Source organism: Bufo bufo, chromosome 2 (assembly GCF_905171765.1).
Source record: "Bufo bufo chromosome 2, aBufBuf1.1, whole genome shotgun sequence".
Classification (NCBI taxonomy): Eukaryota; Metazoa; Chordata; class Amphibia; order Anura; family Bufonidae; genus Bufo; species Bufo bufo.
The window spans coordinates 274,522,616-274,544,214 of NC_053390.1; the positions used below are offsets into that span (position 1 = coordinate 274,522,616).

General features: G+C 42.5%; 1 protein-coding gene across 1 annotated transcript in view; it reads right to left on the bottom strand.

Moving 5' to 3' along the window:
- Positions 1-21,599, bottom strand: part of SEZ6L (seizure related 6 homolog like) — a 420,457-nt gene that overhangs the window by 122,282 nt on the left and 276,576 nt on the right. The window contains exons 5-6 of the mRNA XM_040416561.1: positions 15,267-15,452; positions 14,029-14,194 (exon numbers count right to left, since the gene is read on the bottom strand). Coding sequence (XP_040272495.1) covers positions 14,029-14,194; positions 15,267-15,452 — 352 coding nt within the window. The remainder of the gene's footprint in view (positions 1-14,028; positions 14,195-15,266; positions 15,453-21,599) is intronic.

Consider the following 21,599-nt stretch of genomic DNA (forward strand, 5'->3'; position numbering starts at 1 on the left):
CATTTTTGGTTTGTGTGCAGCCATGGATCCTATTGCTGCACTGGCAGGTCAGCTGCAAGGGCTGTCTTTGGAGGTAGCTGACCTCCACACGACCGTCTCGCAGATGCAGAGACCACAGGCTACTGGTCCTAGTGGGGGTGGTGGTGGTTACCAGGCCTGTCTTGAACCTAAAGTTGCCCTCCCGGACAGATTCTCTGGGGGATGTGATAATTTCATTTTGTTTAGGGAGGCGTATGAACTGTATTTTAGGCTACATCCACACTTATCTGGGGATGAGAAACAGCGAGTTGTGTGGTTATTTCCTTGCTTAAAGAGGACCTTTCACCCGAAGAAAGTATGTAAACTCCCCATAAAGATATGTAGAGCGGCGCCCAGGGATCCCCCTGCGCTTACTGTTATCCCCGGGTGCCGCTCCGTTCTCTGGTTATAGCCTCCGGTATGTTTGCAGTTAGGCTCCACCCAGTTGAGCCTGCCGCGGTCTCCTTCTCCTATGCTGTAGCGCTGGCCAATCGCAGCGCTCAGCTCATAGCCTGGCAGTGGAGCCTAACTGCAAACATACCGGAGGCTATAACCGGAGAACGGAGCGGCGCCCGGGGATAACAGTAAGTGCAGGGGGATCCCTGGGCGCCGCTCTACACGTCTTTATGGTGAGTTTACATACTTTCTTCGGGTGAAAGGTTCTCTTTAAGGGGGATGCGCAGTCATGGGCTTTTTCTCTGCCGACCGGATCGATGTCTCTTCTGGTCGGTAGATGAATTTTTAGAAGCTTTGGGTTTTATCTATGATGATCCGGATCGGACTTCTTTAGCTGAAACCAAGCTGCGCGGCCTTCGTCAGGGCGATTGTTCCGCTGAGATTTATTGCTCTGAGTTTAGGAGGTGGGCTACGGATATGGAATGGAATGATTCTGCCCTCCGTAGCCAGTTTTCTCAGGGGTTATCGGAGCAGCTGAATGATGCCTTGGCATTTCATGAAACCCCAGTGTTTCTGGAGGCAGCTATGTCTCTGGCTATACGCATGGATAGACGCCTGAGAGAGAGATCTATGGGCCCCTACTCTCAGGACGTACTATCACATGATGTATCGTCCTCCTCTGATACTTTGGGTGAAGCTACTCCTGGGTTTATGCCTGGGGACCAATCCATGCAATTAGGGGGAGCTACTCCTGGATCCGCTTTTAGGCATACTGGTAATAAGAAGTGAGTGTGCTTTTTCTGCGGACAAAAGGGACATTGTATCAGAGTATGTCCATGCATTCAACTGCAAAAAGAAAAAAGAGGGAAATGTAATTCCCATCTGACTCTTGTAGGGGTAGGAGAGTCAGAAAATGTGCATTTGTCTTTTACTGGTAGTACCAGATTTTTCCTGTCTGCTGAGGTGGCGCTAGAGTAAAAAACTGTGGGGACTGTGTTTATTGACAGCTGGGCCGGGGTGAATCTGATTGATGCTCAGTTTGTCCGTATGCATGGGTTGTCACCGAGTGCATTATTAGAAAAAAACATTTCTGTTTTTGCTATTGATTCTGCACTAGTGTTGAGCAAGCATGCTCAGCCGAACTGCTGTTCGGCTCGAGCATCGCTATGCTCGGCACATTTCAGTGCTCGGCTGAATTCTGCGGGTGCTTGAGTACAATTTAATACAATGAAAGTCGATGGGAGACCCGAGCATCAAACCAGGAACCCCCTGCTCTGAAAAAGAGTGTCTGGTTCACAAAAAAAGGTTAGAAATTCATGGAAAACCCATCAAAATGGTTTGTAAACAGCATTAAGAGGATGGCTGGATGCGTCTTGGATTCCTATTATCTATGACATACAATAGACAATGACACAAAGGCTATATGCCAAAAGCCAGGTATGTGGAAGCCAACTATTTATCCATGAGACAGTTAGCATCATACCTTACAATGGCAGCCTTGTGCACTATGAGACATTCCAAACCAGCGCTCATCTGACTGAGAGCCAGTAAGCCTCAAAGTTGCTTCAAATCTGTTGGATGGCTTGGGTGGACCTGCGCACCTAGATCAATATCATTAGGGTGACAAAAAGTTTTCTGATTGTCCTGACATAATATTCAATAACCTTTCTATACAGTTTTGTCATGTAAAAACTAATTTGCATAAACATGGGCATATGGAAAAGACATGCAAATGAGCAGAATCTGCCTTGTTTTTCAGCTTAAAAACCATGGAAAATTCGCGATCTACACTACTCATGAACAGCGCCATATATTGAATTCATAGTCTTGACATAAGACTATGAAACCAATACATGGCACTGTTCATGAGTCATGAACAGCACCATCTATTGGTTTCATAGTCTTATGACAAGACTATTAGACTATGAGTCGTATGACAAGACTATTAGTCTTGTCATAAGACTATAAAAACAAATAAATGATGCTGTTCATCTTGTTGGGGCATGTACAAACCATGTAGCACTTAGCCTTTTGCATGGAAAATTTGCGATAAAAATTTGCTATTAGAATATTCGCTATCTACACTACTCATGAACAGCGCCATCTATTGGATTCATAGTCTTGTAACAAGACTATGAAACCAATAGATGGCGCTGTTCATGAGTCATTACAAGCAGGGCAATTGTCCTCAGATACACCCTAGCAAGCCTATATTACCGCAGATAAAGTGCTAGAAGATGTGTGAATGATAGCAGCAATCCGATATACAAACCGGATTCCAAAAAAGTTAGGACACTAAACAAATTGTGAATAAAAACTGAATGCAATGATGTGGAGATGGCAAATGTCAATATTTTATTTGTAATAGAACGTAGATGACAGATCAAACGTTTAATCCGAGTAAATGTATCATTTTAAAGGAAAAATACGTTGATTCCAATTTTCACGGTGTCAACAAATCCCCAAAAAGTTGGGACAAGTAGCAATAAGAGGCTGGAAAAAGTAAATTTGAGCATAACGAAGATCTGGAAGACCAATTAACACTAATTAGGTCAATTGGCAACATGATTGGGTATAAAAAGAGCTTCTCAGAGTGGCAGTGTCTCTCAGAATCCAAGATGGGTAGAGGATCACCAATTCCCACAATGTTGCGCAGAAAGATAGTGGAGCAATATCAGAAAGGTGTTACCCAGCGAAAAATTGCAAAGACTTTGCATCTATCATCATCAACTGTGCATAACATCATCCGAAGATTCAGAGAATCTGGAACAATCTCTGTGCGTAAGGGTCAAGGCCGTAAAACCATACTGGATGCCCGTGATCTCCGGGCCCTTAAATGACACTGCACCACAAACAGGAATGCTACTGTAAAGGAAATCACAAAATGGGCTCAGGAATATTTCCAGAAACCATTGTCAGTGAACACAATCCACCGTGCCATCCACCGTTGCCAGCTGAAACTCTACAGTGCAAAGAAGAAGCCATTTCTAAACAAGATCCACAAGCTCAGGTGTTTCCACTGGGCCAGGGATCATTTAAAATGGAGTGTGGCAAAATGGAAGACTGTTCTGTGGTCAGACGAGTCACGATTCGAAGTTCTTTTTGGAAATCTGGGACGCCATGTCATCCGGACCAAAGAGGACAAGGACAACCCAAGTTGTTATCAACGCTCAGTTCAGAAGCCTGCATCTCTGATGGTATGGGGTTGCATGAGTGCGTGTGGAATGGGCAGCTTGCATGTCTGGAAAGGCACCATCAATGCAGAAAAATATATTCAGGTTCTAGAACAACATATGCTCCCATCCAGACGTCATCTCTTTCAGGGAAGACGCTGCATTTTTCAACAAGATAATGCCAGACCACATTCTGCATCAATCACAACATCATAGCTGCGTAGGAGAAGGATCCGGGTACTGAAATGGCCAGTCTGCAGTCCAGATCTTTCACCTATAGAGAACATTTGGCGCATCATAAAGAGGAAGGTGCAACAAAGAAGGCCCAAGATGATTGAACAGTTAGAGGCCTGTATTAGACAAGAATGGGAGAGCATTCCTATTTCTTATCTTGGTCCCCAGACGTCTGTTGAGTGTTGTAAGAAGAAGGGGAGATGCCACACAGTGGTGAAAATGGCCTTGTCCCAACTTTTTGGGGATTTGTTGACACCATGAAATTCTGATTCAACATATTTTTCCCTCCACATCATTGCATTCAGTTTTTATTCACGATTTGTATAGTGTCCCAACTTTTTTGGAATCCGGTTTGTACACCTCAGTGTTAACGCAGGCTATTATAGGCTGAGTGCTACACGGTGTGTGGACTCTGTTGAGCAGGGTGCCCCACAACAAGATGAACAGCGCCATCTATTGGTTTCATAGTCTTATGACAAAATTAATAATCTTGTCATAAGACTACGAAACCAATAGATGGCGCTGTTCATGACTCATGAACAGAACCATCTATTGGTTTCATAGTCTTATGACAAGACTATAAATCCAATAGATGGCGCTGTTCATGAGTAGTGTAGATCGTGAATTTTCCATGCAAATGGTTTTTCAGCTGAAAAACGAGGCAGATTTTGCTCATTTGCATGTTTTTCCCATATGCCCATGTTTATGCAAATTTGTTTTTACATGACAAAACTGTATAGAAAGGTTATTGAATATTATCTTAGGACAATTAGAAAACTTTTTGTCACCCTAATGATATTGATCTAGGTGCTCAGGTCCACCCAAGCCATCCAACAGATGTGAAGCAACTTTGAGGCTTTCTGGCTCTCAGTCAGATGATAGCTGGTTTGGAATGTTTCATAGTGCACAAGGCTGCCTCTGTAAGGTATGCTGACTGTTATCTGTCTCATTGATAGATTGTTGGCTTCCACATACCTGCCTTTTGGAATATAGCCTTTGTGTGGTTGTATATTGTATGTCCTCAACAATAGGAGTCCCAGACGAATCCAGCCATTCTCTTAATACTGTTTCCAAACCATTGTGATTGGTTTTCCATCAATTTCTAACCTTTTTTTGTGAACAAGACATCCTCTTCTCTTCCGAGCAGGGGGTGCCTGGGGTTTTCTCATTGACTTCCATTATGCTCGGGTGTTCGGTAGAGCACTTGAGCATACCGATATGTTTGGCCAGAGCACACAAGCACTTTGGTGCTCGATCAACACTATTCTGCAACTATAGCTCAGAAGTGTTTATCTCAGGTAGTGCATGATATCAGATAAGAGTGTGTTACTTTCATCAAGAATTAATCTTGTGTTTTGTGTTGGAGGGTCTCCCTGCACCGGTGGTTCTGGGTTTACCATGGTTAAGCAAGCACAATCCAACTATCGATTGGCAAGCTAGACAGATTCTGGGGTGATTATTGCATTGACAATTGTCTGAATACATCTTTTTCTGTTTTAACTACTAAAACATTACCCTCTTTTATATCTGATTTTGCCGACATGTTTTCTGAGAGTGGACGCCAGGATTTATTGTCCTGTCAATCCTATTCCCGGAGCTAAATTGCCAAAATATAGGTTGTATAACCTTTCAGAACCAGAAAGACTGGCCATGAGAGAGTATATTTGGCCATGAGAGAGAGAATTTGGCTAAAGGACACATAAGACCTACCAAGTCTCCAGTGGCAGCAGGGTTCTTTTTTGTTAAAAAAAAGGACGAAGGTCTTCTGCCATGTCTGGATTTCAGTGAACTCAAATCGGATTACTGTCCGTGATCCTTACCTTCTTCTTTTGATTCCCGATTTGTTTAACCAAATTGGTGCCAAGGTGTTCTGTAAGTTGGACTTAAGGGGGGCGCATAATCTGGTTTTGGTCAAGGAAGGGGATGAATGGAAGATGGCTTTTAATACTCCTAAGGGGCACTTTGAGAACCTGGTCATGCCTGTCGGGTTGACCAATGCTCCTGCAGTTTTCCAGAATTTTGTGAATGACATTTTTCATCACCTTGTGGGGAGGTTTGTAGTCGTGTATTCGGATGACATTCTAATTTATTCTCCAGATGTAGAGACACATCAGGATCATGTTAGACAGGTGTTACAGATTCTAAAAGATAATAAATTGTACGCAAAATTAGAGAAGTGTGTTTTTGCTGTACACGAGGTGCAATTTTTGGGCTACCTGCTGTCATCTTCAGATTTTCAAATGGATCCAGAGAAAGTCCATGCTGTATTGGACTAAGATCGACCCGAAAATCTGAAGGTTGTTACGCGTTTTTTCACCAACTATTACAGAACATTTATTCAGAATTATTCGACAATAGTAAAACCCTTAACTGACATGACTAAGAAAGGGACAAATGTCCCAGTGTGGTCTGATTCGGCGTTGCAAGCCTTTTCTGCGATTAAGGAATGCTTCTCTTCTATATTGGCGCAGCCGGATGTATCACAACCTTTCATTGAGGAAGTGGACGCATCCGAGGTAGGGGGTAGTAGCAGTTTTATCGCAGGGCCCGTCACTTGGTAAATGGCGCCCATGTGCCTTTTTCTCTAAAAAACTCTCTTCCATAGAGAGAAATTGTGATGTGGGTCACAGAGAATTACTGGCTATTAAGTTGGCTTTTGAGGAATCTTAGCAACCACGGGCGAATCTAAATTGCACTCGGTCACGAGGGGAATAAAGAAACAAGAAAGAGGGTGGGGGGCGCACAATAGGGTAGTACGTTCAATACAAAATGAATTGATTGCAAGATAAAGGTGCTCACTTTTAGGGTTGTGTTAATAATAGACACAACTCTATTGTAGACTTGTATATATATACAGTATATAGACCTTTAGGATCTAGGAATGCAGCCGCAGAAGAAGTATCTTTGGGATCGGATGCCCAATCCCCCAAAGGGTGCTTGTAGTAAAGTAAATTCTAGTCAGGCGCAAAATCACTGGTTCAAGCAGGTCTCTGTAGGTGAATCTTCTTTATTTACATAACAAACATATGTACATAGAACTTTTGAGGAATGATATCATTGGTTGGAAGGGGCGGTTCATCCGATCGCGGTGTACACAGATCACAAAAAACTGGCTTACCTGGAGTCGGCTAAACGACTGAACCCAAGACAAGCCAGATGGTCTTTGTTTTTCACCAGATTCAATTTCATTGTCACTTATCGTCCTGGGGTTAAGAACGTCAAGGCAGATTCCTTGTCATGTAGTTTTCCTGGAGGTGGTGATTTTGAAAATCCGAGTCCTATACTGTCGGAAACCCCTGACCGATATCCACTCTTTACCCTAACCTAGAGGTGAAGGTGTTAGAGACCCAGGGAGAAGCACCGGATTTTTGTCCCTCTGGGAAACTGGTTGTGCCATCGGAATTACGTCACAAGGTGTTTAAGGAACATCACTGTACGGTTCTTACGGAACACCCTGGGAGTAGATCCACTACCGATCTCATCTCTCGTAGATTCTGGTGGCCGGGGTTGCGTAAGTGTGTTGAGGACTATGTGTCAGCCCTGTAGTACCTGTGCACGTGCTAAGGTGACACATGCTCAGCCTTCAAGATCTCTTCTTCCGTTGCCCATCCCATCCAGACCATGGACTCACTTATCCATGTATTTTATCACTGATCTACCTAATTCTTCAGGAAAGACAGTTATTCTGGTGGTAGTTGATCGTTTTAGTAAAATGGTGCACTTTATAGCATTGCTGGGCCTACCTAATGCTAAAACACTTGCACAAGTGTTTGTTGACAAAATTGTGAAACTCCATGGCATTCCCTCTGACGTGGTTTCGGATCGTGGGACTCAGTTTGTTTCCAGATTCTGGAAGGCGTTCTGGACTCGACTGGGGATACAACTGTCCTTTTCTTCGGCTTTTCATCCTCAGTCGAACGGACAGACGGAACACACTAATCAAAGTCTGGAGACTTACTTGAGATGTGAGACCAGGAGGAGTGGTCTTTGTTTTTGTCTTTGGCAGAGTTTGTCATAAACAATCGTAGACAGCAGTCCACTGGTAAGTCGACGCATATGGGTTTCACCCGCAGTTTGGCACATTTTCTGGTTCAGATACTTCTGGTATCCCTGAGGAGGAACCTTCTTCGTCATCATTGTCATCTATATGGCGGAAAATTCAAAATAACTGGGCAACAAGTATAAATGTGTGGCTGACAGGAAACATATGAATGGTCCTGACCTAAGAGTGGGTGATTTTGTGTGGCTGTCCACAAGAAAGTGAAGTTGAAGGTACTTTCCTGGAAGTTGGGTCCAAGATTTATTGGTCCATATAAGATCACTGCTATTATTAATCCTGTAGCTTTTAATCTTGAACTTCCTCAGGCCCTGAAATTTCATAATGTGTTTCATAAATCTTTGTTGAAGAGATATGTTGAACCTTTGGAGCCGTCTTCCTTGCCACCCGATCCTGTCATGGTGGACAGTGGTTTGGAATTTCAGATCGCAAAGATAATTGACTCTCGAGTTCTCCATAGATCTCTTCAGTATCTTGTTCAATGGGTTATGGACCAAAGGAGAGGATGTGGGTATCGGCATCTGATGTGAATGCCAGTCGTTTGGTGAAAGCTTTTCACAGATCTCATGCGGATAAGGTTGGTTCTGGGTGTACGGAAGTCACCCGTAGAAGGGCGGGTACTGTCACAGATGTTTCCGCAACAGTTGGCAGGAGATCGGTGAGACTGGCAACACGTGGTTGGATCTGACAGGTTTTCCCTGTGGATCAATTGGCATCTGTGTTGTTTCTGGAATGGCCACACCCCTTGCCTCAGGTGTTGCTAATGTGGACATTTAACCATCCTTATTTATAGTTGCTTCTCCCACAATGCTGTGCGGTTTATATCTCCAGTTTCAGTTTTGGATTGCTGGTGTGTGGATCTTGGCGGAGTTCCTTGCTCTTCCATTGCTCCTTTGAAGTTAAGTCTTTCCTTTCACTTTTGTATTTTGTTCTGTGTGTTGCATTTCCCTATTGTTTGTATTAGGCCTGTTTGCATTCCTTCCTTAGTTCTCAGGCCTGATTCCCTGTTCCCCCCTTCCCTCTTATGCTCGGAGTGGTGTTTCCCTCCCACACCGAAGTGTGACACTTTCAGGGCAATTGGAGTAACTTCGGTGTGGCCGAAACCGATTTGGGTCCGAACCAAACTTTTTAAAAAGTTTGGTAAACCGGACCTGAAACAAATCTTGACTATTTCGCCCATCTCTAACTTAGTAATTTATTTATTGGGGAAAATGATCCAATACCACATTTCTGTGAGGAGAAAAAGTATATGTGAACCTTTGCTTTCAGTATCTGGTGAGACCCCCTTGTGCAGCCAAAACTACAAGTAAAAATTTCCAGTAATTGTTGATGAGTCCTGCACATCAGCTTGGAGAATGACTTGTGTGCTTAGGGTCATCAATAAAACAAGTGGGGGAGGCATGGGAGATATTATAGGCCGAGTGATGGTGCACCAGAGCGGCCCCGCCGATGATGCATTTTTAGAGTTAGAGAACCATATTTTCACAAGAAAGGTTTATTTTTCAGGGGACCTAACCTACAGGGCAATATGCTTACTTTTAAACCAATTTTTGAGGCTCCCTTTTAAATTGTTGCTAGAAAAATAAAGTATAAATAATTTTTTAGGTGAACTAAAGGCCTCATGCACACGGCCGCATACTGACCGGTATACGGGCATCGGCCATTTGCACACCGGATCATGGATGCGGACCCATTGGGTCCGCAATCTGGATAATATGGTGAGGAGGCACGGACAAGAAGGGCACGGAAACTCTATGGAGTGCTTCCATGGCATTTCTGTGCGTGCTTCCGCACCACAAAAAAATAGAAGACGCTCTATTTCGGATTACGGACACATTCAACAAGAAAGAGGCTGCATCAGTCTGCACCAACCACACGGACTGTGCCCGTGCATTAGGACCGCAATTTGTGGTCCCCAATGTACGTAATGGGCAGCACGCGTTCATATGCATGAGCCCTAAAAAATTAGAAAATTCCAGATTTCTTGTTATATGATTACTTGACCTTTATTTAGTAAGAGAAGCAAAAATGCATGTATTATTTAAGAAGTCTAGTTCCGTTACCTGAAATAACACTAATTAGTTTAAGTAGCTTGCTTGCTAGGCAAGCAGCTGTCAGGGCAATTGTATTCCGAGCAGTATGTTTTGCAGATAGTAGATAATTTGATTTGAATTCTATCTACCCTCCCTCGGCCTAACTATTAGAACAGCAGGTGCAGCATCCATTGCCGGAGCTTGTTCAATCAGTTCACTTGTAACAAGTACAGAGATTACTGGAGTAACGTTGAACAAATGTTCTCAATCATTTCATGGGAACGAGTGTTAAGTCTGAACACAATGCAAATTTGTGCTTCATAATTACTTTTAGAATTTGGTTGCCAAAATCTTCCCACAGCTAACTAAAAAGAACATTTCAGTCTAAGCTATTTTGTGAAAGCAGCTTTCTGTTTTAGAAAAATCATTTTCAAAGACTTATATGGGAGCTTTGAGTTAAATGAGAAGTTCCCAATTGGCGATTCGTTTGGATGAGTTAGTATAGGCATTCTTGGCTCCTGATGAAGGGGACAGTAACACATATAGCTACGATATCATAGCATCCACTAGTCTAATATTTACAGTATCAACTGCATCTCTCTAATATGTGTGTACATGATGGCCCTCATAAACTGTAATAAACTGCTTTCTCTGATCCTGGCAGGAGACATAACCAGGCATCTGGAGGCCAGATCAAAGCACAAGTGCATACACAACTTTCTATATAAGTTTTGTGGAATTAAACAGTGCAGCCAGCCCAGAAGTCTTCTACACAGTCTGCACAATAACTCTCAGCAGCAGGGATACCAGATACCGTCTGAGGATACCAGAACTTGCAAACTTGGCATATTTGTTCTATATTTCTGATAGTGTGAGCCATAAATTTAGGACTGTCATCTATCAGCTAAAGCTAATGGTGGCTAAAAAGAACATCTATGAACCTGTCACATCTCTGCACTACATTTGCAGCCTACTGATTTTAATGGGGATTGTGAATCGCTTAAAATTTCCCATGGTCGTGCTTCATGTGCTTCCCGCCAAAACAACTCCATTTAGGTGAATGATTCAGATTTTCAGTTGCAGAATTTTTTTTAAACAAATCTGCTGCATGTGAAGGCTCCCTAAAATGGTTGAGACAGGGGTGAGGGTGAAAAGCAAGGGTTCTGGTGATGACCACCTACTGAAACAGGCAGGAGACACTTTAGTGAAATTCAGCAGCAGTTCAGGCTCTGAATCTTGGAGGTTTTACAATATGGGCAGTAATGCCTTACAATTGTCAATGAATGAATGCACAAATGCTTGGCAATTATATAGAAACATAGAAACATAGAATGTGTCATCAGAGAAGAACCATTTGGCCCATCTAGTCTGCCTAATATACTTAATAATTTGAATAGCTCCTGGCCCTATCTTATATGAAGGATGGCCTTCTGCCTATCCCATGCATGCCTAAACTCCTTCACTGTATTTGCAGCTACCACTTCTGCAGGAAGGCTATTCCATGCATCCACTACTCTCTCAGTAAAGTAATACTTCCTGATATTACTTTTAAACCTTTGCCCCTCTAATTAAAAACGATGTCCTCTTGTAGCAGTTTTTCTTCTTTTAAATATTTTCTCCTCTTTTACCTTGTTGATTCCCTTGTATTTAAAAGTTTCTATCATATCCCCTCTGTCCTGTCTCGTCTTTCTTTCAAGCTATACATGTTAAGGTCCTTTAATCTTTCCTGGTAAGTTTTATCCTGCAATCCATGTACTAGTTTAGTAGCTCTTCTCTGAACTCTCTCCAAAGTATCAATATCCTTCTGGAGATATGGTCTTCAGTACTGCACACAATACTCCAAATGAGGTCTCACTAGTGCTCTGTAGAGCATCATGAGCACCTCCCTCATTCTACTGGTAATGCCTCTCCCTATACACCCAAGCATTCTGCTAGCATTTCCTGCTGCTCTATGACATTGTCTGCCTACCTTTAAGTCTTCTGAAATAATGACCCCTAAATCCCTTTCAGATAATGAGGTTAGGACTGTATCACTGATTTTATATTCTGCTCTTGGGTTTTTATGCCCCAGGTGCATTATCTTGCACTTATCAACATTAAATTTTAGTTGCCAGATTTTTGACCATTCCTCTAGTTTTCCTAAATCCTTTTCCATTTGGTGTATCCCTCCAGGAACATCAACCCTGTTACAAATCTTTGTGTCATCAGCAAAAAGACACACCTTACCATCAAGGCCTTCTGCAATTTCGCTGATAAAGATATTAAACAATATGGGTCCCAGAACAGATCCCTGAGGTACTCCACTGGTAACAAGACCATGGTCTGAATATACTCCATTGACTACAACCCTCTGTTGTCTGTCCCTCAGCCACTGCCTAATCCATTCAACAATATGGGAGTTCAAGCTCAAAGATTGCAATTTATTGATAAGCCTTCTATGTAGGACAGTATCAAAAGCCTTACTAAAGTCCAGATAAGCGATGTCTACTGCACCTCCGCCATCCATTATTTTAGTCACCCAATCAAAAAAATCAATAAAATTAGTTTGACATGATCTCCCTGAAGTAAACCCATGCTGTTTTTCATCTTTCAATCCATGGGATTTTAGATGTTCCACAATCCTCTCCTTAAGTATGGGTTCCATTAATTTCCCCACTTATGGTATAGGAACAGTTTTCTGTTGCAAAAAATACAGTCTAACTATATAAACTTCTACAAGTGGTTTTCCTTGATGGTGGTAGCTGCCTTAAATGGGTTCTCTGAGACAGGAAAACCCTTTTAATATGGTCAGGGGTTAAAAAATAGACTCACCCGTCAATTGTGCTCCGATTCAAGCGCCAAGCTGCCATCACTGCCGTTTCAGGTCCACGCTGGACCAGAAGTGTGACAGCAGAGCACTGGCTTATGTCAGAAAAGAGGGAATCATTTTGGCAGCTACTCCTTTACACTTCAGTAACATGCAGCAGGCAAGGCCATAGCACAGTTCCCATAGCAAAGTCTGCCCTCTTCCTAGTTAGATTTCTGAAAAACTTGCAATTGTTTTGTATTGTGTAGAGGAATTTTTTTATTACAAAAGGTTCTGCTTTATCTTACCCTCTTTACCTGACTTCTATGTTGGAAAAAGGGGAACACATGCTTCAAAAATATGTCACTGGTATTAATAAATTAATAAATCTCCCCCATACAGCTCTATGTCTCCTGCTTCTCTTCAGTACAGGATAAAACTATAGGGTCATTTATCAAACTGGAATAAATTAGAACTGGCTTAGTTGCCCATAGCAACCAATCACATTCCTCCTTTTCCAAAGGAGCTGTCCCAAATGAAAGGTGGAATCAGTTCTACTTTACACCAGGTTGATAAATGACCCCCTTTGTTTCAGTAACTACTTGCATTCCCTGTGTATTCTGGATAAGGTATTCTTATGATTCTATGTGATACCATTCCTCTCTTATTTCTTCAAGAAGTTTATGAATGAATTGTCAGCAGCTTCCAGTAAAAGTACAGATGGGTGTTAGCAGTCATGGGTGTGTCCCTGCACAGTCTGACACCAACAGTGCTGATAGGACAGAGTCAGACACACCTCCTACTGGTAACACCCAGCAGAATGTTGACTGCTGACTGCTGGTAATTTAATTGTAAATGTCTAGCAGGAATAATACAGAAATGGCACAGCACAGAGCCACAAGCATAGATGCTCCAGAACTGTTATTACATGGGGAATGCAAGTAGTTACTAAAACAGACATGTCAGGAGAGGGGTCAGGTCCTCTTTAAGCTGTATTACCTGTGATCAGGTGTGGCACTATGTTTGAAATGAAGCAGCTAGACACATGAGTGACAAGTGACTGTGGCAGCCAGTGTCAGTACCAGAGGGACCCATGAGCTAGAGATGGAGATGGAAACCAGCAATGGGGATCAGGAAAGTATTCTCACCACTGCAGGTCTGGCTATGTTGGAGGAGTGGGGGGGGGGGGGGGGGGCTTGAAAAATTGCAAAGTTGAACAATCCCTTTAAGGGCCTAACATTTAGGGAGCATTTAGACATTATGAGAATGAAAGATTTAATGGCCTTGGTATGTTTAATGGCCCTAGTACATGCCTAGTAGATGTTTGATTACCTGTCTTTTTCTGCCAAAATGAACTTCTCAAAATGCAGATGTAATTTCTGTCCTCCCGGAGCATCTATTGTCCATGCACAAAAGAGGTTGTTGCTATAGTTGCTTGGAAAGTTTGGGGACAGAACTCTTCCAATGGTGGCATTTTGAATTCTTCCTCCACAAGGAGCTAAAGAAAGACACAAGGATACATTGAAATATAACCATATGCAATAAGCTTCTCCACTTCTGCTCTTCCCCTTGTGGGGACTGTAGGCTGCAAGAATGTTATTCTTTAAATAAATCCATGTCTGTGTAAAGGATTTGGGTTCAGTATCAGAACACAGAGCCCAGACTACTATAATCATGTATTAAGAAGTTAATCAGCACAGAATAATGACCCTAAAATAACAGGGGGTTAAATAGTCACACAATTGCATTTAATAGAGGATGGTGTAACTAGCAAATTTCTAAATAATGGCCAACAGGGGTCTCACTTCCACCGAATTTGCAGTCTACTGCCTCTTCTCAGGAAAGATCGGTTCCTAGTAAGAAAGACACAGAAGACAGCAGAGAGGAAGTGGGGGCATGTCAGTGCAAGCTGAGATCCTGAGCCTGATAAAAAAAACTGCTTCTACAGTCCTTCTGAAGATAGTGTCCTGCTTTTCCTGTAAATGTGAATGACCCCTCCATATCTGTTCTGTGACCTCTGAAGCTGAAAACAAACATAATGGGAAGTAAGGGAAAGGACGTCTCAGCAGTACAATGCTGGCAGGTTCCACAGAAGGGAGATAACCCCCTGTTTGTGAGAGAAATGCATCTATCTGTGCAGCTGAAGAGAGGAATAATTAGGCTGAAAAAAACATTAGGAAGCCCCAAAAAGACCCGTTCCTTCACAGTTATGATTGTACAAAGAGGCACAGCCATTATGCAAACTTTTTTTTTTTTTTACTCAGGTATGCTTTAAAAGCAGTCTTAGACTCTGTTCTGTCAGCTTTCGTTTCTCTTAAATGGTAAAATAATGAAATCTGAGGCATTATCATTTCCATCTCAGGAGGCATACTGGAAGAGACCTGTGGCCTTCACTGCACATAGCAGCATGGAATGCATTTTATTTAATTTTTTATGTTCCTTGGCCACTTGGGACATATACCACTGGGGTCACTTTAAGTTTCCAATCTGTCCCTGCTATGAGGCCAATGAGTATAAGTGTGACTTGATTCTGAAGAGTGATGCAAAGAACATAGTAATACAATACATACCTAAGCAGACAGGTTCTTTATCGCTCCATCTTGGTTTTGAAGCATTGATGCATGTAAGATTTCTAGATCCTTCCAACTGATATCCCATATTACAATGAAAATGGGCTGTTCCTCCAGCATGAAGATCCATGACAGTAACTTCTCCGTAGTCTGGCCTTCGAGGAAAACTGCAGCTCAGCATAAAAACTAAAGCAAAACGAAAATTACATATTTTTTGGTGTTCTGAATCCATGCATTCAACATTCATTGCATGTCAAGACATTTTGAAGCATCATTAATGGATACTGAGATATTTCACACTGTTGTTCAGAGCATCAACCTTATTTCAAGTCATGAAGAGGCTGACTGATGTGTGTATTAAGAAGAAGTCTACTGTCCATTGTAATGATTCCCCCCCACGAAAACAAAAAGTTGCTTCTGGAACCTTTAGCTGCATATAATGAATGCTATTAGCAATCTTACATTAAAACTGAATATGTAATAAATAGATAAATGCTAATTCATATTTACACTGTAGTTAATATAGATTTTGGAATAAATGTCATGGACTGAATGTTTCCTTCATTAAAGCCATGCTCCAGTTCCAATCCACCTTAATGACTTCATTAAGGCAAGGCATAAACAACAATTCCCTGCTATCATGCTGTTATCAGTAAGGCTCCCTTTATAATAGATGCCCAATAATAACCTTGGAGGGTTTAAGGGAATTCCAATCAATGGTTAGCAGGCACACACTGACAGTAGAAAGCAGATTTTATTTACAGCAACTGGTATTTTCTGAATTCAATGCAATACTTCTAAAGCTGCCCATACACATAGAGATGAGGGAATCAATTCTAAATTAATCAAATTCATCTCAAATTTAAAAAAAATGCAGATTCTGTTTTTTTATATAAAAAAATAAAAATCTGACTGTTACCAACGGTGACCATCTGTTTACCCATAATCATATTTGTCATTTTTAAAGGGGTTGGATACAGGCCTAGAAGACTTCAGGCAATCTGAGCACATTTGATTCAAGTAGAACTTATTTGTACCAGAATTGAATCTGACGACCTATTCGTTACAATCCGAGCCAAATCAAATTTTAGAGATTCACTCATCTTTTTATATATATATATATATATATATATATATATATATATATATACGGTATATAAAAGTTTGACTGGCAAGAATGGGGCTGATTAGTTGTTTGAGGGATTCTGATTGTTCATATGAATGATCCTAGAAACATAGATTAATAAATGGCTGTTGAAAAAAATGGCTGCCACAAAAACAAAACAAAAAGAAAACCACAGAAACAAAACAATAAAGTTAAAGTTATATTTTTTTAAATATACTTGGCATAATTAACAACTGTAACTTCTGAACTTCTGATTTACTAGTGTTTGGCCATTTTTAAAGTTTGGGGAGTACTCTTTAATGGTGAAAGATTAGTCTGTCATGAAGTCATAACGGCTTTATGGGCTATTTTACATTTGAAAGACAACCTCACATTGCAGAATAGGAATGGACCCTAGCAATAGGCTGCAGGATATGGATACATTTTCTTATACACTGTACATTTGGGCACATAACTACATTTATCTGGGTTGTCTGACCCAATAAATGACCCTCTCTCCCTGGAACTAAACAGAAAATGAGAATAATTTAACTTCCTGAAAAGCCCCCTCCTACCCACCATTTTTGGTAAGAAATAAAATTTATAATTGGAAACCGTATGGTATGTTTCAAAATAAGGGAAATTACAAAGGCCTTGTTGTGATGGGCAACTGGGCCAGTAAAATCGGTATCCCTCCTCCTTCCATGCTTGCTACACACCTGGCATCATTTTTGAGGGTATTTCTGGGTGGCAGTAATAGGGATGGGGTGAAGGAAATGGTGTTCTGATCATCTTCAAATATCCTCAGATTCAAAGGCATGTTCAGGGGCAGAGGACTCAAATAGGGGACTCTCAATCACCTCTCCTGGAATTCGAGGAAGCCGAGCATTCCTTGGGCCTTTTTAAATAAAACAAAGCTATTATAGGTAGCAATCTGAATGCTACCTTTTTGCACCAGGTCTTGTTTTTTCGCTTCACCAGAGAGGGTTGAAGTGCCTAGTCCAAAAATTCCACTCCTCCCATAAAGTTGTTATAGTCTGTTACACGGATCAGTTTGTGCTTTTCAACAGTAGTCTCGCTCTCCCTAACTGTGTTGTCTGCGTCCAGGGTGTTCAGAATGTAGACATCCTTCCTGTCCTTCCACTTCGCTGCAAGCAGCTGGTCACCTGCAAGGGCAAAGGATGCTCCTTTCGCCAAATGCTTGGACACCAGCAGTTGTAGGAATCCCACTCTTTAAGCATCTGTGCTTGCAGTATGGAGTGATTTAAAGGGATTCTGTCACCAGGATTAATGATATGTAGATATTTATATGTGCCCATTAGTCTTCATGCAGTGTTTACAATAATCCCTCTGTTTATGCTCTGTGTGCCTTATAGTCTTATAAAAGCGATCTTATTCGTATGTAAATCACCTCTGTCAGGAGCCCAAGGGGTTGTCCCACAATCTCCTGGAGCCCAGCCGCGCCCATCGATCCGGAGCCCAGCACCGCCTACTACTTAATTTATTCACTGCACTATCCTGACGTCATGTAATCTCTGCTCCGTAGTCTCGCGCAGGCACAGTGGACACTGTAGTCTGCGCCCGTGCGGACTACTGGCACCGGCTTCAACTTGTCCACTGCGCATGCGCCGGCTCCCTGCGCACCCCGATCAGACCGGAAAATACTTTTTCTCTGCCAGAAGATTCCTCCGCCTAGGACTGACTTGCGCAGAGAAAGAGTCTTTTTCAGTCCGATCGGGGTGTGCAGGGAGTCGGTGCTTGAGCAGTGGACAAGTTGAAGCCGATGCCAGTAGTCCGCATGGGCACAGACTACAGTACAGTACAGTACAGTAGTCTCGCCCACTGCGCCTGCGCGAGACTACGGAGCAGAGATTACATGATGTCAGTATAGTGCAGTGAATAAATTAAGTAGTAGGCGGTGCTGGGCTCCGGATCGATGGGCGCGGCTGGGCTCCAGGAGATTGTGGGACAACCCCTTGGGCTCCTGACAGAGGTGATTTACATATGAATAAGATCGCTTTTTATAAGAATATAAGGCACACAGAGCATAAACAGAGGGATCATTGTAAACACTGCATGAAGACTAATGGGCACATATAAATATCTACATATCGTTAAAGGGGTACACTGATTCTAAAATTATCAGTATATACGTGATATACTTTGTGCAGGAATGGCGCTAATAGGTCCCACAACATTTTCCCTGATGTTCTAATAATTTCGGAGCCTGGGGGGTTAAGTAGGCGGTCTCTGCCCTCATATACAGAGAGACTCCAGGCATAGCCTGTCGCAAAATTAAATGAAAAAGTTATTTTTTACATTGAGATGGTTTCTTTTTTTCGGCGCTGCTGATCTCCGTGTGAAGTGGGCACAGTTCACATTCAAAAGTATTTATTTCATGAAGGTGATCGCGCTGCCAAGTGTAGTTAATGACTACCAAGTGAGATCAGGAAATATCAGGCTCCTCTCATGCAGCCAAACATCCGAGTTCCAGCAAGGATAGCCCTATCACGAACGATCCTTCTGCGGAGGTTACAATTTTGTGCACATAGTAAAGATCCACCAGAAAAATAGTCTTTAAAAATGTTATTATACTCACAAAGGAGATGTATAAAAAAGCTTTGAACAAACATCCACACAGCCTGTCGTGCTCTCGCACATCTTATATTAATTTACCTAATACCTTGCATGCTTGGAGGGAATAAATTGTTGGAAGGAAAGGCGACCTTTAAAACTGAAAAGGGACTCATCGACAAACAGATTTTTATCAGTGTATAATTTTAAGAATGAATCCTTAAGGAGGGCAATAAAGGGCCACAATTTTTTTAGATGATCCTAGGCTGGGTCAGTTCTGGGGGACAATTATCCCAAAAATGCATAAACCCCTTTTGGGCTTCATAGTGGTTTCTGGACAAACACAGAGGTTAAGGGTCCATTCATACGTCCGCATGAATGGGTCCGCACCTGTTCCGCAAAATTGCGGAACGGGTGCGGACCCATTCATTTTCAATGGGGCTGGAAAAGATGCGGACAGCACACAGTGGGGAGCATCTATGGGTGCACATCTTACTGTCACATTATTGGGGGGCACTGTGGGGGCATCTATGGGGGCACTTCTTACTGGCACATTATTGGGGGCACTTTTTACTGGCACATTATTGGGTGGCACTATGGGGGCACTTCTTACTGGCACATTATTGGGGGCATCTACTGAGGCCACAAATAAGGATTATTTTATATAGGGGCATTTTATACTGGGACACATTATGGTGGGTTCTATGGAGAAGAGGGAGAGGAGTACTATGAGGTCATCTACGGGGGCACTAAGAAGGGGTATTTTATACTTGCAAATTATGGGGAAACTGAAGTCTACAGGGGCACTATATATGGGGCATTTTATACTGATACATTATGGGGGGCACTAGGAGGAAGGGGGAGAGGAGCACTATGGGGGCATTTACTGGGGGCACTATATAGGGATATTTTATACTGGCACATTATGGGGGCACTATGGGGACATTAGCTCAACTGGCATTAAAAGGGGTTATTTTTTGCACTGTCACATTATAAGGAGAATTATTACTACGGGGGGCATTATGGTGGGTTTTATTACTACTGGGGGTCTAGTGGGAACATGATTACTAGTATGGGCACTATAGGAGCATTATTACTTCTGGGGCAAAGTGGGGACATGTTGGGGGCACTGTAGGAGCACTATTACTACCATGTGTGCTCTAGCAGAGAATTATTACTATTGGTGGGACTTTTGGGAGCACTATTACTGTGGGGGCACCTTGGCACAGTATCAGCTTACCACAGTTATTTTTGGGGGACATTACGTTTACACTATTAGTATCAGGGGCACTATTTGCTGGGCGCAGTTATTTTAGGGCACTGTGTGCCAATAATTATTGAAGGGCACTATCTGCATAGTAGTAGTATTACCAGGGGGCTTATCTGCTTCTGCAGCATTGTATTGGGGATCACAGCGGCACAGTATTGGGGATGGTAGGATGATTTGTCCAGAAGATGGGAGGATGATGGAAAAGTAGTAAACTACGATTTTTTTAGTCAAACTGCAGAGATGAGAAATGGCTGAAAATTGGTGGTCTGGTCTGAAGGTCTGAAAGGAGAAGATGAGGAAAGAGAACATCTACATCAAAGAGACGTCACGGGATGTAAGAGGTATGGAGCGCTGTATTACCCTGTATGTTCTATAGTGATAAGAGGCTGGATATAGAATTTGGCCCATGCTGTAGCAGCCTGGCCCCAGACCTCAGGTCACACTGTGCGTGTTCTGAAATCTGGGGCCTCACACCCATCTACTACATTATCTGTACACAGAGAGTTATCACCGTGTTATCTGAGGTGTTACATAGGACTGCAGGTGATATATACTACATTATCTGTGAAAAGGGGCGTGGCCACAGGTTGGGGGGGGGGACAATACTTGCCTTGCCCCGGGAGCTGGCAACCCACGTTACTCCACTGCTGGCATGTGCGGTCCGCCGGTGTCCGTGTTTTGCAGATCCGCAATTTGCGGACTGCAAAACACTTGCGGACATGTGAATGGACCCTAAGTGGACAGTACTTGCAGCCCAGTAGGAATGGACAGAAGGCTTTTTTACTATGCCCATATTATGGTAATGCGCAAAAATGTGTTAATTTCAGAAATACTTGTGGGGGTCGACCTTTTTAAGTAAACACATGACAGCTTTTGTACAGCAAACTGTGTAGCATACAGGTTAGTCTGCTGTACAATTATTTCCAGGACTTTATCGTCCACAAACAAATGTGAAAAATCATAAGGGGTAAAAAAAAAAAATCCATATTAATTTGAGTGGGGTACTTGGAGTGAAAATGAAGTTGCAGGATCCCACACTGTGGAAGGGACAGCAACACTGGGCCATGAATGTGATGATGTGGCGACGTCTTCCACCTCAATAGGGCTACGGGGTTCGTGGATGGAAGCGGAGCTTGAGTTACCGCTGTCTGAATACATTTCCACCTCTGAAGCTCTGTCCATCTCACTATCTGAACTGTCGGTGCATCAAAACTCATATATATGCTGTGCGCTTCACCCATCGAGGGACAATAATGAATGCCCACTAACCAACAGTTACGGATTGACCCTAATGGATGTCTAGGAATAGACGCCCACTGACCGACAGTTACAGGTGGACTGTATCAGACGCCTAGAAATGGATGCTAACGGGCCAACAGTAATG